The following is a 13,283-nucleotide window of genomic DNA, read 5'->3' as shown; positions in this document are numbered from 1 at the left end:
TTTTTTTCTTTCAAAATGAACAACACGGAATTTTTAGATTTCTTTGTCTCGCCGTTTCTCCTGCAGTGCTTCTCATAGAACCCTAGGAGCGGAGTTTTACTATGACAGATGATGGCATACTTGGCAAACAGTCCCTGCTGCATCCACTCTAGAGGGGTCAGGGCTCCTCTTCCCGTCTGTAAGCATGCTTTGGGCAGTTCCTAGGGAAACTGCTTTTGCTAACATTGTCAAAACAGGAGCTATCTGGGCTTTTCAAATCATTAGACTATCGTCTACTGTTAGAAAGCTTATTTGAAGAATATAATCAGTTAATTTCTTTCAAACTTAAACCATCCTAATCTGTCCGTGGTGTGCATGGTATGTCATAATAGTTACTGCTTTGGAATTTAATAGATTTTTTTTCTCTCTCCCAAAAATACGAAGAGGAAATGTTCTATCTTGATTGTAGATAAGAAAGTCTCTTAGTATCACTCCATGTAGGTATAAGGAGTTAGGTGCATTGCATAAGGGATTCATGTCTTGGTAACTGGTGTAAGGCATATCAAACCAGCTAGCTCAGATAACCAAATCCAGCGTGCTACCGTTCATGTTTGCTGGGCTTGGTTTGTTATGTTTTCTCTTAAACAGAACATTAACAAATCTCAAATTCTTATCATGAATTTTTACTGTTCTGCAAGGAAAAAGGGTAGCACCGGAAAGTAGTTGACTCTGAAGGGCCATTTCCTGAAGAGTACTTTAACTCTCAAAGACCAGTTCCTCGGAAGTTAAAACAAACTCTTTGACTGTACACTTTGTCTGATGTTGGTGATTTTCCAGTCACATAAGTACTGATGAAGAGGCCATTTTTTGAGTTAACAGTATTGCACAGATATAAAAACTAATATAAAGGGGAATCAACTCGGAATTTGTTTGTTGGCTCCAAGCAGGCAAGTTATAGGCCATGCTTGTCTAAAAAGCGTTGATGAGCCCTCAAGTTTCTGTTTTTTTCTGAAGCAGCACATAATCAGGTAGTGAAAACAAAGAGATGTTTTTTAAAAAAATCTTCTCTAACTGTGTCTCTTCTTAGGTTCATTTTTTAAATAATGGACTGAGGTGATTTCTGTCCAACAGTAAAGAGATCCATTCTTCTTTGTCACTGCTGTATGTATAATGAGTTTGCTGGATTGTTGGCCAGTTCTGTTAAAAAAAGAACTTAGTGGATATTGACCATTGCCTGGATATTCTAGGTTAGACCTTGTGATCATTTCTCAAGCCTTTCCATGACATTTGGATCACGTCTGTCATTTGGACAGACATGCAAATATTTTCACTATTGGACCTAGCAATTGTTCCTTGGATTATCGACCCTACAGAAAGGTCAGCAGCTGTCCACTGATACATACACCCAAGTATTGCAATTATCTTATCTGGGGCAGCAAATGGCTCCTCTTCCAAAGTGCCTTCCAATTTTATACTATTTTGATTTTCAGAACCTTTCATCTAGCTTTCATCAGGAAGAAACTGCACTAACACCAGTGGCAAACAACAGTGCTCACCTCCTTTGCAATCTATGGTAGATTGTCTGTTGTTTATCTGTTCAAAAGTAATGGCACTGACATAGAAAAGGAGGGTGTTGTTTTTCTCACTGTGTTGTGTAAAGAAGGCCTCTTCAGAAGCATGCTGCGAGGCTCCAAGAACACATACACAGGGCTTTGAACAGAAAAGTGTGTTTATTGTACTTAATCGGTGTTAATTAGGATTCTATTTATCAGCATGTTTTATTTCACTGTTAGCTATTTGTGAAGCCAAAACCTTGGCAAAATTAAAGTGATCTGATATTTCATTGGAAACCAGTCTATTTATAAGTGTGCCCTCGTGTTAACTGGTCTCTTGCTTCTCTTCCTTAAGGATATTTGTTCTTGATAAGTCCTTCTTCATAATCCTCTCGTTTTGACAGCAAAATTGGTTTCATGGTGGTTAATTCTGCTCCTGGAAAAAAAAAGCTACCCATCTTTCCAATGGGCAGCAGGCAGCAGGAACAAATTCTTTTTCAGAAGAATTAACTGTGAGGTTTTTTGTAGTGGTGGTTGTGTTGTAGTTTGTTGGTTTTGGATGAATCCAAGATGGGGGAGTGAATGTGTAGGGAAGGAACTAGCTTCTGTAGAGCTGTTAGCTGGTGGGTAGGCTCTCTTTATTCACTGGATTCTCTTTTTGTTTTGGAGATTTGGAAGCTTCCCTTTGTAGGTAATAATTTGAGGCTTGAGACAGAGGAGTTTTGTGAGCATTTTCTTCTCACTGAGATCATATGAGGTCATTGGACAGAATCACACAGCTTTTAGTAACTGGTGATGCAACAGCTAACCCAGAAACTAACAGACTAGTCTGATTGCCTGTGGGCAAAGACCTGGCTGAATTAATGCTGGCTTCGCCTCGTTTCCAGCTGCAGTACTGAGTTAAAGAGCCTTAAAATAGATTACTTTCCTAGAGCCACATGTGAGTGGTCATAGTGCTTCACACGCTGTGAGTCTGTGCTGGCATGTGTCTGGGATGGGGCTGCATGCAAGGTAAACACCATCTTCAGAGACGGTATGTGTTGTGCAGAAGTATGAGAAACTGTGAAAGGTGGGAAGGCCCACAGCCAGACATGTTCCTGGGGGTGTCCCAGGAGTTTTTTCTAGTTTTACTCTGAAGTTTAGCCAGCAGGCAGTGTGAGTCTGTGGCTGTGACACTGAGCAGAGGGCTGCTGAACTCCGAGCGGAGTTTTTGCTCGCGTCTGAGCAGACTTTCAGTAAGACATTTAATCCCTTCCTGTTCCTGACTTGTCACCTAAAGCAAAGGGGAAAGCTTCTTTTGTCTCCGTAATTCCAGGAGCCTGTTTAGATTACAAATTCTTTGAGGAAGAGAAAACACCTGGCACAGTAAGGCCCCTTTCTCAAATAGGTGCCATTGTAACAGCTGCAGTCGGAAGCCATTCACGTGCCAAGCAGCTCTCCCCAGCTTGGGAGCTTCCGGGCGGTGACCTCTCTCAGGACTGACTTCTAACAACTATGCAGGCAAGTTTTCCTATCTTGCAGGAGTTTCTGAGAGACTAAAATTTGCCCCTTTGATTTTGGTTTGTTTGTTTTCTGTCTGTATAAATTCCTTAAGGTTTCAGTTGAACAAGTATTTCAATTTTAAAAAAGGAAATCTGCATTTTTATTGAAGTATTACATTTCAACAACCATCTCACTTTTTTTTTTTTTCCCCTCCTGGAAATACGTCAGGCTGGGGGCTGATCCAAGGATGACCTTTCCACACAGACAGTTTCATCAATATTTTTCCAGAGAAAAATATCTATCACTGGAAAATCTTCACAGGCATTTTGTGGATGCTGTAAGGAGGACTTTGCAGGCAGAGATCTTTCTTAAACCTGGTTGCTGACACAATTAGCAGTAATAGAGATCTTTTGATAGCTTCTATATCAGTGTAAGCTCTGAATTGACATTGATATACAAGCAGCATTCTTTTAAGTCGTGCCATTTCTTGCTTTGATATTTCCCCACAAAGCTATTTAATTATTTAAAAAAATCAGTCATTGTACCTGGTTAACTAGAGGACTGTTTAATGAGGATTTCTGTTTGGGTTTATACTGCAGCTGAGGAGGATATATGATCTCTTTTGAAATGAGCTATTAACATGATAAAACATCTTGGGAATATACAGTACCAAAGCTGATGGCTTAATCTTTGCTGAGCTATCTGAAAGCTGTATTAAATACAGGGGACTGCACTAATGAGTATTTCAGCTTTGTAGTGGTATGGCACTAGAACACAGAGCTGAAGTGCAGTTACCAGATTTTTCTATAACTGCTTCCTGAAATATGCTTTGCATTTAGTATTCAGAATCAAATACAGAGATACTATAAAAATCCTATGTTTTCCATACTTCAAAAATGGGTATTTTCAGAAAGGCAGGTATTGGTAAAAGAGATTTTTTCTTTTATTTATTATATGTGTGTGAATGTGTTCATGTATATACATGTGTATATACGGATATACACATAGGCACATACACATGTGAGTATTTGCACCAGCTGTGTTTACAGGCTGGTTTGGGTGCTGTGATTCTGCTGATATGGACTCACCTGTTTGAAGTTAGCTGTGCCCAATGCTTCCCCCAGGCCATGGCTCATAACTGGGCCTGTTAGCTGAGTATATCACCTTCCACATTCTTGTGGACTATGGAGGAATTCTATTTGGCAACCAAAATTGTATAAAAAACTGCTTTGTTTTTTATGACTATGCTTTTGTTTTTTATGACTTTGTTTCCATCACCCCTCTTTCTCTTCCCTTTTTTTTTTTATTTTTTAACATCAAACAGGAGAACAGGAGACTTTAACCCTAATTTACATGCAGCTTCTGGAATTCAGTAGTCCATCATATTCGTAGATTGCTTTGAGTTGTAGTTGTAGCTATATCTAGCACATTCTGTTTCTGTATCTAGAACCTCCTATGATGCTTTGCTCTTAGGTCTGTGTCATGCTTTTAACATCTCTGTTTTAGAATCCTTTTTCAATATTCATGTATGTAGTCTTACTATAAAGAATAACTCATTGCTTTTTGATCCCTGTGAGTTAAAACAGATGGAGGGCTGTTGTGGTTTTACCTCTAGGAAAATAAGCATCCTCTCAGAGCTGTAAGTTTGACATTTTGGGAAAATGCTTTTTCAGTTTAAAGGATTTATTGCCTAGATCACTATTTGTTCTGTAAGACTTGACAGTTAATAGACATACTTCTTGATTTTAGTGCTCTTCAGAGAAGGAGGGGTTCTGAGAACCTGGGAGTTGCAGTGTGGAAAAATTGATTTCTCAGTTTGTTCTGATATCTGTGGCTTGTCAATTCTTCTGTCTCTGTGTACCTGTCTGTAAAACAGCATGTGGTGTCCTCTCTGCTAATGGGTGCTCAAGAGCTGTGGGTAAACCACTGATGAGTCATAATCATTAAGTCAAAGCGACATCTGATATTTTCTCATATGCACTACTAATTTAGGAAAAATGTCTGGAAAATTCACTGATTTATGTTTCCCCTGCGTATTTGCTGTTGTTTGTATGCTTGATGATAGCTTTCTGTGTTGTGTTTGGTACAGATGTTGCTAAATTGTGCTGTCTGCTTCTAGCTTTTGTGAATGTTCTTTTGGTTTAAGTAGTGCAAAAGCTTCTTTCCATAGAGAAATGTAGAAGCAAAACGGGATGCAGATACTGCTGTGATAACTTATTTCGTTTCAGTATGTTCTGCATCGTCACTACTGTGGGATTTAGCTCATCCACACCCTCTACCATACAGAGACACAGCATGTGTGTACACAAAACACACATGCACCCACAGTCTTAAACATCATATTGTGAGAGAACCAAAAGGTCTGAGCATGTTGACTCAACTATTTAATGAGGTGCAATAAATCTTGACAAGACCAGCTGGCACTAGAGTCAGGCTTCTCATCTTTTTACCATTACACTGAAACGTGAACAATAGTGGAAAGAAACGTAACTCTTCTTTTTTTTGGTACTCGGATTTGTAGCACTGTACTGAATTCATCTACTTTCAAGGAATGCAAAGCATGGTGGATGCTGTGGAAAATATTCACGATGTAAAAGCCCTTTTTTCTGCTTCTTTTTCTCAGATTCTGAAAATATCATTGATCTGACAGATCACGCAAGTGTAGTCACCATTAATATCCCTCTAACACACGTTTGCTGAGCAGAACAGCAGTGCTGAGAAATGATACCCAAAACATGTTTAAAATCTGGTAACAAGATGTGTGGTACCTCATGCTGCTCTTGCCCTAACATCTGACTTTTCACCTTCTCTAGCATTTTGGACTCTAGCAGCTACTGCTCACTCCCAAACCTTCTCTTTCTCCCAGCCTGTCTGCATTTTTACAGTTTATCACTAAGCTCCTCTGCTGTGTGGCACGCTGTGAAGCCCATTCCTCTTTCTTATAACTTCTTCAGATCTTTTTCTCTCAAAGGCCATACCATCAGGATCAGCTGGGTTACTGGCTTTTACCATGCTTAGTTCTGTGAGTACCTTTAGAGGAAAAACATGCAAGTAATTAAGCGGCTCAGACACCCAAATTTTTGAAGTGATTCCAAAGCACTCATCTTTTGTCCTCCCAAATAGGATTCCTATTTAATGAACCAGATTAATTTTAGTGAAGAAGAAATCTTTTTAAATAATGGACTTCTTATTTTGGATGGGTTTTGTTCCTGATGATGATGTCCATCAATCTCTTTTATGTTCCCAGCTCAAATACTTAATGACAATCAATCCTTAAAAATATGGCTCCCAAACCAACTAGATGCCTCTGGATTCACATGAGAGAATGAGAGAGACTGCCTGAGCTTTGCAGTATATCTCAAAATGATAACTGACATCCAGAAGTAATAACTGGACCTCATTGCTTTACGATTACAGCATTTGATGTGTGCTGGGCTCTGGTGCTTGGTGGAAGGAGATACATCCTGTAAAACAAAGTTGGATCCCCCTCTGGATGGCACTGAGTGTGGCGCAGACAAGGTAATCAGAATTCTCAGCGGCAATGAGTTTGTTTTTTCCAGCATTGTCAGCGGAGTAATGTTTCCAAGATTCGGTATTTATCATGAATCCACAATTTATACCAATTCTGTAACAAAAATTGCTCAATTAACAGCTGGATTGGGTCATATCTTTCTGATTTTATTATGTGTATTCCAGTAGCCTCTGGAGACCACAGCTTGTGGTCAAGGTGGTACACAAACACTATAGGAAAACTCCATGCCACACTCTGCTAAGTGCGCAGTGAGTATCCTGTGAGTCACATTAGGTAGTCACCCACTCTTCACAGGTTTGTTCATTGCTGCAGGTGGTGTTTCAAGAGTGAGATTTTTGTTTAGTGCAAGCTAAAGTAAGGTAATGTTCTTGGCTGCAATTGAGATAGGAAGTATGGGGAGCACTTAGACTGGTGTTTTGGGAGTGGAGACAGATGGGGAAAGAACAAGAGGCTATTTAAAAATTTTTTAGTTACTAAAAGTAGCTCAAAACATGTTGAGATTAAATTCACTGATGTTTAGTTATTTTTTCAGTAATATTTGCTTTACTGTATGTATCTACGTAGATGAATAAGGTGTGTATGGACTTTCCAGAGTCCAGATCAATGGAGAAAACAGTTACAAGAAACACAAAATAAACTCATAGGTTATTAGATCTCCCTGCAGTGAAATTCACTGCTCCAGTAGCTAGCTTCAGTGCTGTAAGAGTGGGAGTTTCTGAAACTGAGCGGCTACCTCCCATCTGTGCTAACAGAAGTATAGTTAAGTGAACATGTTTAACCTCTAAGATGGGATGTGCTGGGTGGTGTGTGGTTCGTTCTCCCACAGCTCATTAAGCTACAAAGAAACTTGATGGCTTTGATAACTGCCGACCCCCTTACTCTTACTAGTTTTGGATTCTAGTATTTATTGTATGCTGTGTGGTTAGAGAGGTAGGAAAGAGTAAACTTTAAAAGATTGTTGTTAAAAAGAAAGATTAGAGGCCTATGCTTCCAAATGGAAGATAAACAATGACAAGAAAAGCTGTATTCTGGAAAGCATAACAAGGAAATTGAGACAAGAAGTTTTTAGATATATGTTTTTCTAACTACAGGAGTCTCAGCGAATCTTTCATAATACTGCTTTGCAGTGCTTACTGTATCATATCCTGGACAGAGCAAGAGAATGGGCCAAGTTTGCTACGTGGCTAGGAGCCAGTGTAGCTTATTAGAATCGAAGGTTGTTTGGGGCTTTAGCCAAGTTAGGGTCAAAATACTCAATGATTTTGTACATACAGGGAATATTGCTGATGAAGACATTGCTTTGGGATATAATTTCTTGGATTTGGTTTCCATGAAAGGCATTGTTTGAAGTCTTTGCATTTAGATAATTACGTGCATTATGAAGCAAGGGGCCAATTTCTATGATTATGTTCTTTTAATGACAGAAATTCCTGTAGGGATTGATGGAGGATGACACTTAAACTTCTATATTTTTCTTCATCCATCACACAGAAGCCTGGAATCTCCACAAATTTAAACATGGGCATGTAATCTCTGACACATCCTTTTAAAGTCCACCAGTACAGGATTGTTTGCAAGATCCAGGGCTCCCTTCCAGACTCTGCTAACATAATTGCATTTCAGTGGTGCCGAGCTGGGGAGTGTGTCAGTAAAACTCCTATCCCTGAACATGTTGATGGAGACTGGAGCATGTGGAGTCAGTGGAGCATGTGCAGCCGGACATGTGGCACAGGAGTGCGATTCAGACAGAGGAAATGCGACAATCCCCCGTAAGTCTTCACCTCATACTGATTTCTTCTTGCATGTATCACCTGGGCAAACCTTGCTGCAAAAGTACAGTAAAGAAATGAGCAGCAGAACTGTGGGGGGGATGCAAGAAACTTGATGTTCACCAGCAGCAAGGACTGAATCAGAATCCAAGAGCAACTACATGGAGCAAAGCACGTTGTGCTGAAATGTATTGAGGGTTTACCATTGGAAGTGGCCCAATGCAATGGTTCAGATGCAGATACATCTGAAATCAAGACCTGTAGTTTGGCAGAGAAAAAATACTGTGTTTTCTCTTCAGCACTGCATTGAATGAGACAGGGTAATCTGGATATACAGAGCAAACTGAGCCAGTATGTCTTAGAGATCAGTTTTGCTGGCAGTGCTGTCTTTGCCTCTGCCTCTGGGAAGCAAAAGAGTGGCTGACAGTGGTCATAGTGTCATGTAGCAGTGTTGATCAAGTACCTTGAGAGATATTCTGTACATCAGGATGTACTACATATGAAAAGGAGAGTATTCTGCACACGTAGTACAGTGGGTACTTGGAGTTGACCTTTTCAGATTTTTTCAAGAAGAAATGGAGATCATATAACCTCTCGTGCAGCCCTTCATCTCTCTGGTTAATTGAAGCATACCTGAAGTCCTTTACGAGAGGCCTGAACAGGTTACCACACTGGCTCTTTAAATGAACACCTCTGTTCAGATGCATTATCGTTTCTGAGATGAATAAGAGCAACCTTCCAAGTTATGCATCTCCAGATTTATTTATATTTTAAGATTTTCTTCACTGAAAAAGCACAGGAAACTTAACTTTTTAAATAGAGGCTGAGATTCTGGATAGCAGCAGTCACTTTGAAGACATGCCCAGATGATGGATAGACATCCACTGGCTTCTGCTGGGATATATTCATATTAAAGGGGATATTTTTGTTTATTTCTCTCTTTTAGTAAAGCAGAACTACAACTGCATGTCTGTAATGTCCAGACTTGATTTTTACCAGCTTGTTTTCCTGAACAAGGGAATTAGCTGATTTCTTTGCTGTCAGCTACAAAAAGTCTCTTTAACCACAGCGCTGACCAAACCTAAATCCATTCATCATCGTTCCTTAAATTACAGGAAATGCTCCCTCCAAGATTGCACATTGATTTTAAAATTCTCTTGCTCATATACGTTCTTGGCTGGGGATACACACGTGATCTTCTTTTGCTTCATATTCCTGGCGTGAGCCCACTTCTTCTGCAGCTGGTTTATTCACTGTCCAAAAGTATTGGCTAAGGGATTTATCTTTTATTTTATATGTATTTGGTCTTCAAATTTTTTTCTTTGCTGGAATCTGTACTCCTGCCAGCTGACTTCTGAGCCTGTGGGACTATCAGTATTTTTAAACCAGTTGCTTCACTGTTTGATTTGGTTTTTCCTCTCTGTAATTTCTGTCGGTACTTGCATGCATTGCCTCCAAATGATTGTAAAGCAGTGTATCATTAGCCAGTTTGCACATGCAGACTTTTGAGATATACCACCTTGTGTTCCTGTCCAGGCTTTGGACTATTTTCATACAGTGGGACTGAAGAAAAAAACACAGGCTTAAACAGAACAGGATAATGAGATCCCCATCCCTTCTCCCATCCTCTGTTGTCATGTGGAAGACTCGGGGCTTTATAAATGATCTCTTCAGTTCATTAGTCGGTAGATTTCTTGGCAGAAACATGGTGGAATGGTGGACATTGGCTGTGAAGTTTTCTACCAGGAAATCTGAGTCAGTGTTTCAGGCATGTATCAGGATGGCCTTGAATTAGACTGTTTGTTAATAGTCCCAGCCACTGCTGCAGCCCATACTGTGAGGACTTGGGGCTGTACTGCCACTGTGTAAATGGACAGGACAACTTTTACTGGGACTAATGACACAAGTAAATGCTATTCAGTCAGGGCCCTGGTTTCTAACTAGCAGTGTGATATAACCTGATGTTCATCCATCTTCTGTGAGGGAGGGGAGAAGCTGCCTTTGGAATGAATCTCTATACTGCTAACAACTGGAATTTGGCTGGATTTGCTTTTCATAGCATCTGTTTAAAAAAAGGAAGGACATAACTTTATCCATCTATTCTGATTACAACTAAAAGATAGATATGTTATAGATAGAATTCAGGAGAGTATCAGCAAGTAGCTACAAAAATTGCGATCACTTAGGGTGGCTTTTGCTTGTTGAAGTTTTTTTTGTGTTTTTTTTTGTTGATTGGTTTCTTTTTGTTTTGTTTGTAAAGAAGCAAAATATAGGCATTTGTCAAGAGTTTTAGTTTTTCTTCTCTGGGGAATCGAAAATATGTTTTAAAAAAAAAAAATTGCAGATGCTTAATCCTGATGCTGATTAGTCACCTTTTCTGCATGCTTAAAAAGAGATACGTAAAATGGCGTGGTTTTCAAGGATGGAGACCATCCACTGCACAGATTTGTTTCTGAAAACCCTACTTATGCTACAATTTGTAGCTTCTTCTGTAGTATTTTCTTTTCACATTGTTGAAAAAAGAACCTTAGAGGATGTACTGCAGAGACATTTGCTGTGTCTCTTGTTAAAGGTGTTTGAGGTTCATGACCAGAATACAAAAAATTGAACGCTCCATATCTTTTAAGAAGGCTACTTAGTGGTTTAATTACCTCCTATCAGAAGTGTGCAATGTGCAGTCAGCCAACTATTTACTGATCTGTGTATGGACACTATGAAAGAACATGCTTCTGAAACACTCCAGAGCATCTCTTCTGATAAACCAATTATATATCCACCATGCAGTTTGAATATTTCTGTCAGAGCCACGGAGAGCAAGATTTTCACTCCAGGAAGAAATGTCTGAAGGGAAGGAACCTTTCTGCTATTTCAGTAGTTGGCTTGGACAGAAAAACTTAAATAAAGATATGCCTGCATGTGGTTTTGCTATTCCTGTTGACTCTGGTTTCTCTTATGTGCATTAGGCCGGGGCCAGGTGGGAAGAACTGCCGTGGAGCCAGCGTGGAACACACTGTGTGTGAGAACTTGCCCTGCCCCAAAGGTGTGCCAAGCTTCAGAGACCAGCAGTGCCAGGCCCATGACAGATACACCAATAAGAAAAAAAGCCTCCTGACAGCTGTTGTCGTTGATGGTAAGTTTTTTCAGCTTCCTCTGCATTTTCTTGCTGTCCTTCCACTGCAGCTTATTAACCTATCTTGATTTCATCTTCAATACCCCCAATTTTCTGTAAGAAAGCTGTAGAACGTTCCTCTTAGCTGCATCTGAAAGATGAATTACAATTACTTGTTGCTGCCATGCTGTTCCTCAAGCTTTCTTAACAGAAGCTGTCAGTCCTTCATACACCTTGGAAGAGAACTAGATTCCCAGTATGAACAGGCAGATATTCATGTAGAGATTCATGTAGAGACTACATTCCATTGCTTAGTTGCTGTTGCCTCACACACTTGTTTGTGCTGCTCATAAAGACACATGTATTTCTTTTTTTCCAGATAAACCATGTGAGCTTTTCTGCTCTCCACTGGGGAAGGATTCCCCTGTGCTGGTGACAGATAGAGTCCTTGATGGTACTCCATGTGGGCCTTATGAGACTGATCTCTGTGTGCATGGCAAGTGCCAGGTGGAGTAGCTTTCTCATTTTGTTTTTAATATTATGTATAATCTGGAGTAGCTATGTATGTCCTAGAAGAGCAGATGTCTGTGTGGGTGGCTGGGCAGCGCTCTCTGAGGTGAGAGGGTGACCCAGTTTTGTAATACCCATTGCAAGTGCTATGTAGCTCTGTCTTTTATGGAGCACTGTGATAAATGCCCGTGGTAAGAAAATATTACTGAACAGCTGGGAACGTTCAGTGATCATATTTGGTCATGTGTAGTCATCAACTGGCTTGGGTGGGAAGGGGCTTCTGTGAGAGAAGAAGATGGGAGTGGAAATCTGGCTTAACTGCTCCATTTCTGCTATTAGAGGAATTGCTGAAAAAACATTGATGCTGAAAATTGGAATATAAATCATTACTATCCTGTTGTAAGTGTTGTGTTAACAGCATTATGATGCTTTTCATCTCTGTCTGGGGCCTGTGTGGAAATACTGAGGACGCTTTTTGATATTACTTGCTTTTTGGCTCTTGGAGCTGCATAAACCTGGGGCTTTCTCTGTGCATCCTATATCCATGTGACTTTTCATTTTAATACTAGATAGTGCTAGGGTGATTTTCTGACCTTGGTGCCCACCAAAAATGTTTGAAAGGCCTTTTTCCTCTGCAGTGAGAAAAAAGTTCCCTTCCTCTCACAAACTCAGTTATAAAGCTCCAAGCAATAGACAGAATTAGGTTTACAAGAACAGATCCAGCAGTCGGGAGCATGACCCTGGCCAGTTTTCTTTTGCCTTTCATCTAGGTTGTCTCATGCTCAGGTCACAGAGAGAGCAAACCTGAAAGATGATAGGATAGACCTCCTTCTGCTATCCTCTATGAAATGTTTGTACCTGCAAGGATTGGCCAAACCCTGAGGATGCTAATCTCCTTTTTATCTCCGGTCAGATGGGAATGGAAATGAAGAGGGCTCTGTCCAAATGTCTTGATTTCTGTGAGCAATGATTAAGAACTAGCTGTTTTATTGCTAGTAGGCTGTAGATGAACATAATATTAACAAGGGTATGAGAGAGGCCTTGGGGACATAATGCAGTCTTACTAATAGTAATGTGACGAGGTAAGTGAAAAGGCTTTGTCTGGATTGAGTTTTGCACTGCTGAAATAGACACTTCCCACTGTTTCCTGCCAACATAGCTGCTGAAGGGGCATGTTTAATTCAGCCCTTATAATTTATTCAGATGAAGAATCTGAACAACAGCAAGTTGTGGGGAAGCCAGCATAGGCTTGATTCTTTAAATGCTCTTTAATAAAAAATGCCTTGCACAGAGCCAGGTTCATGGTGCATCCCAAGTTACTTAATTTTTCCCTGTTTTCAGCTGTATCT

At 40.1% G+C, this 13,283-nt stretch overlaps 1 protein-coding gene across 1 annotated transcript in view; it reads left to right on the top strand.

Moving 5' to 3' along the window:
• Positions 1 to 13,283, top strand: part of ADAMTS17 (ADAM metallopeptidase with thrombospondin type 1 motif 17) — a 167,213-nt gene that overhangs the window by 87,842 nt on the left and 66,088 nt on the right. Inside the window, exons 10-13 of the mRNA XM_010717544.3 lie at positions 6,432 to 6,533; positions 8,170 to 8,315; positions 11,279 to 11,445; positions 11,804 to 11,931. Coding sequence (XP_010715846.1) covers positions 6,432 to 6,533; positions 8,170 to 8,315; positions 11,279 to 11,445; positions 11,804 to 11,931 — 543 coding nt within the window. The remainder of the gene's footprint in view (positions 1 to 6,431; positions 6,534 to 8,169; positions 8,316 to 11,278; positions 11,446 to 11,803; positions 11,932 to 13,283) is intronic.

The sequence above is a fragment of the Meleagris gallopavo genome, chromosome 12, assembly GCF_000146605.3.
Source record: "Meleagris gallopavo isolate NT-WF06-2002-E0010 breed Aviagen turkey brand Nicholas breeding stock chromosome 12, Turkey_5.1, whole genome shotgun sequence".
Classification (NCBI taxonomy): Eukaryota; Metazoa; Chordata; class Aves; order Galliformes; family Phasianidae; genus Meleagris; species Meleagris gallopavo.
The sequence above is the reverse complement of the archived record's forward strand: the minus strand, read 5'-3'. Positions and strand labels throughout refer to the sequence as shown.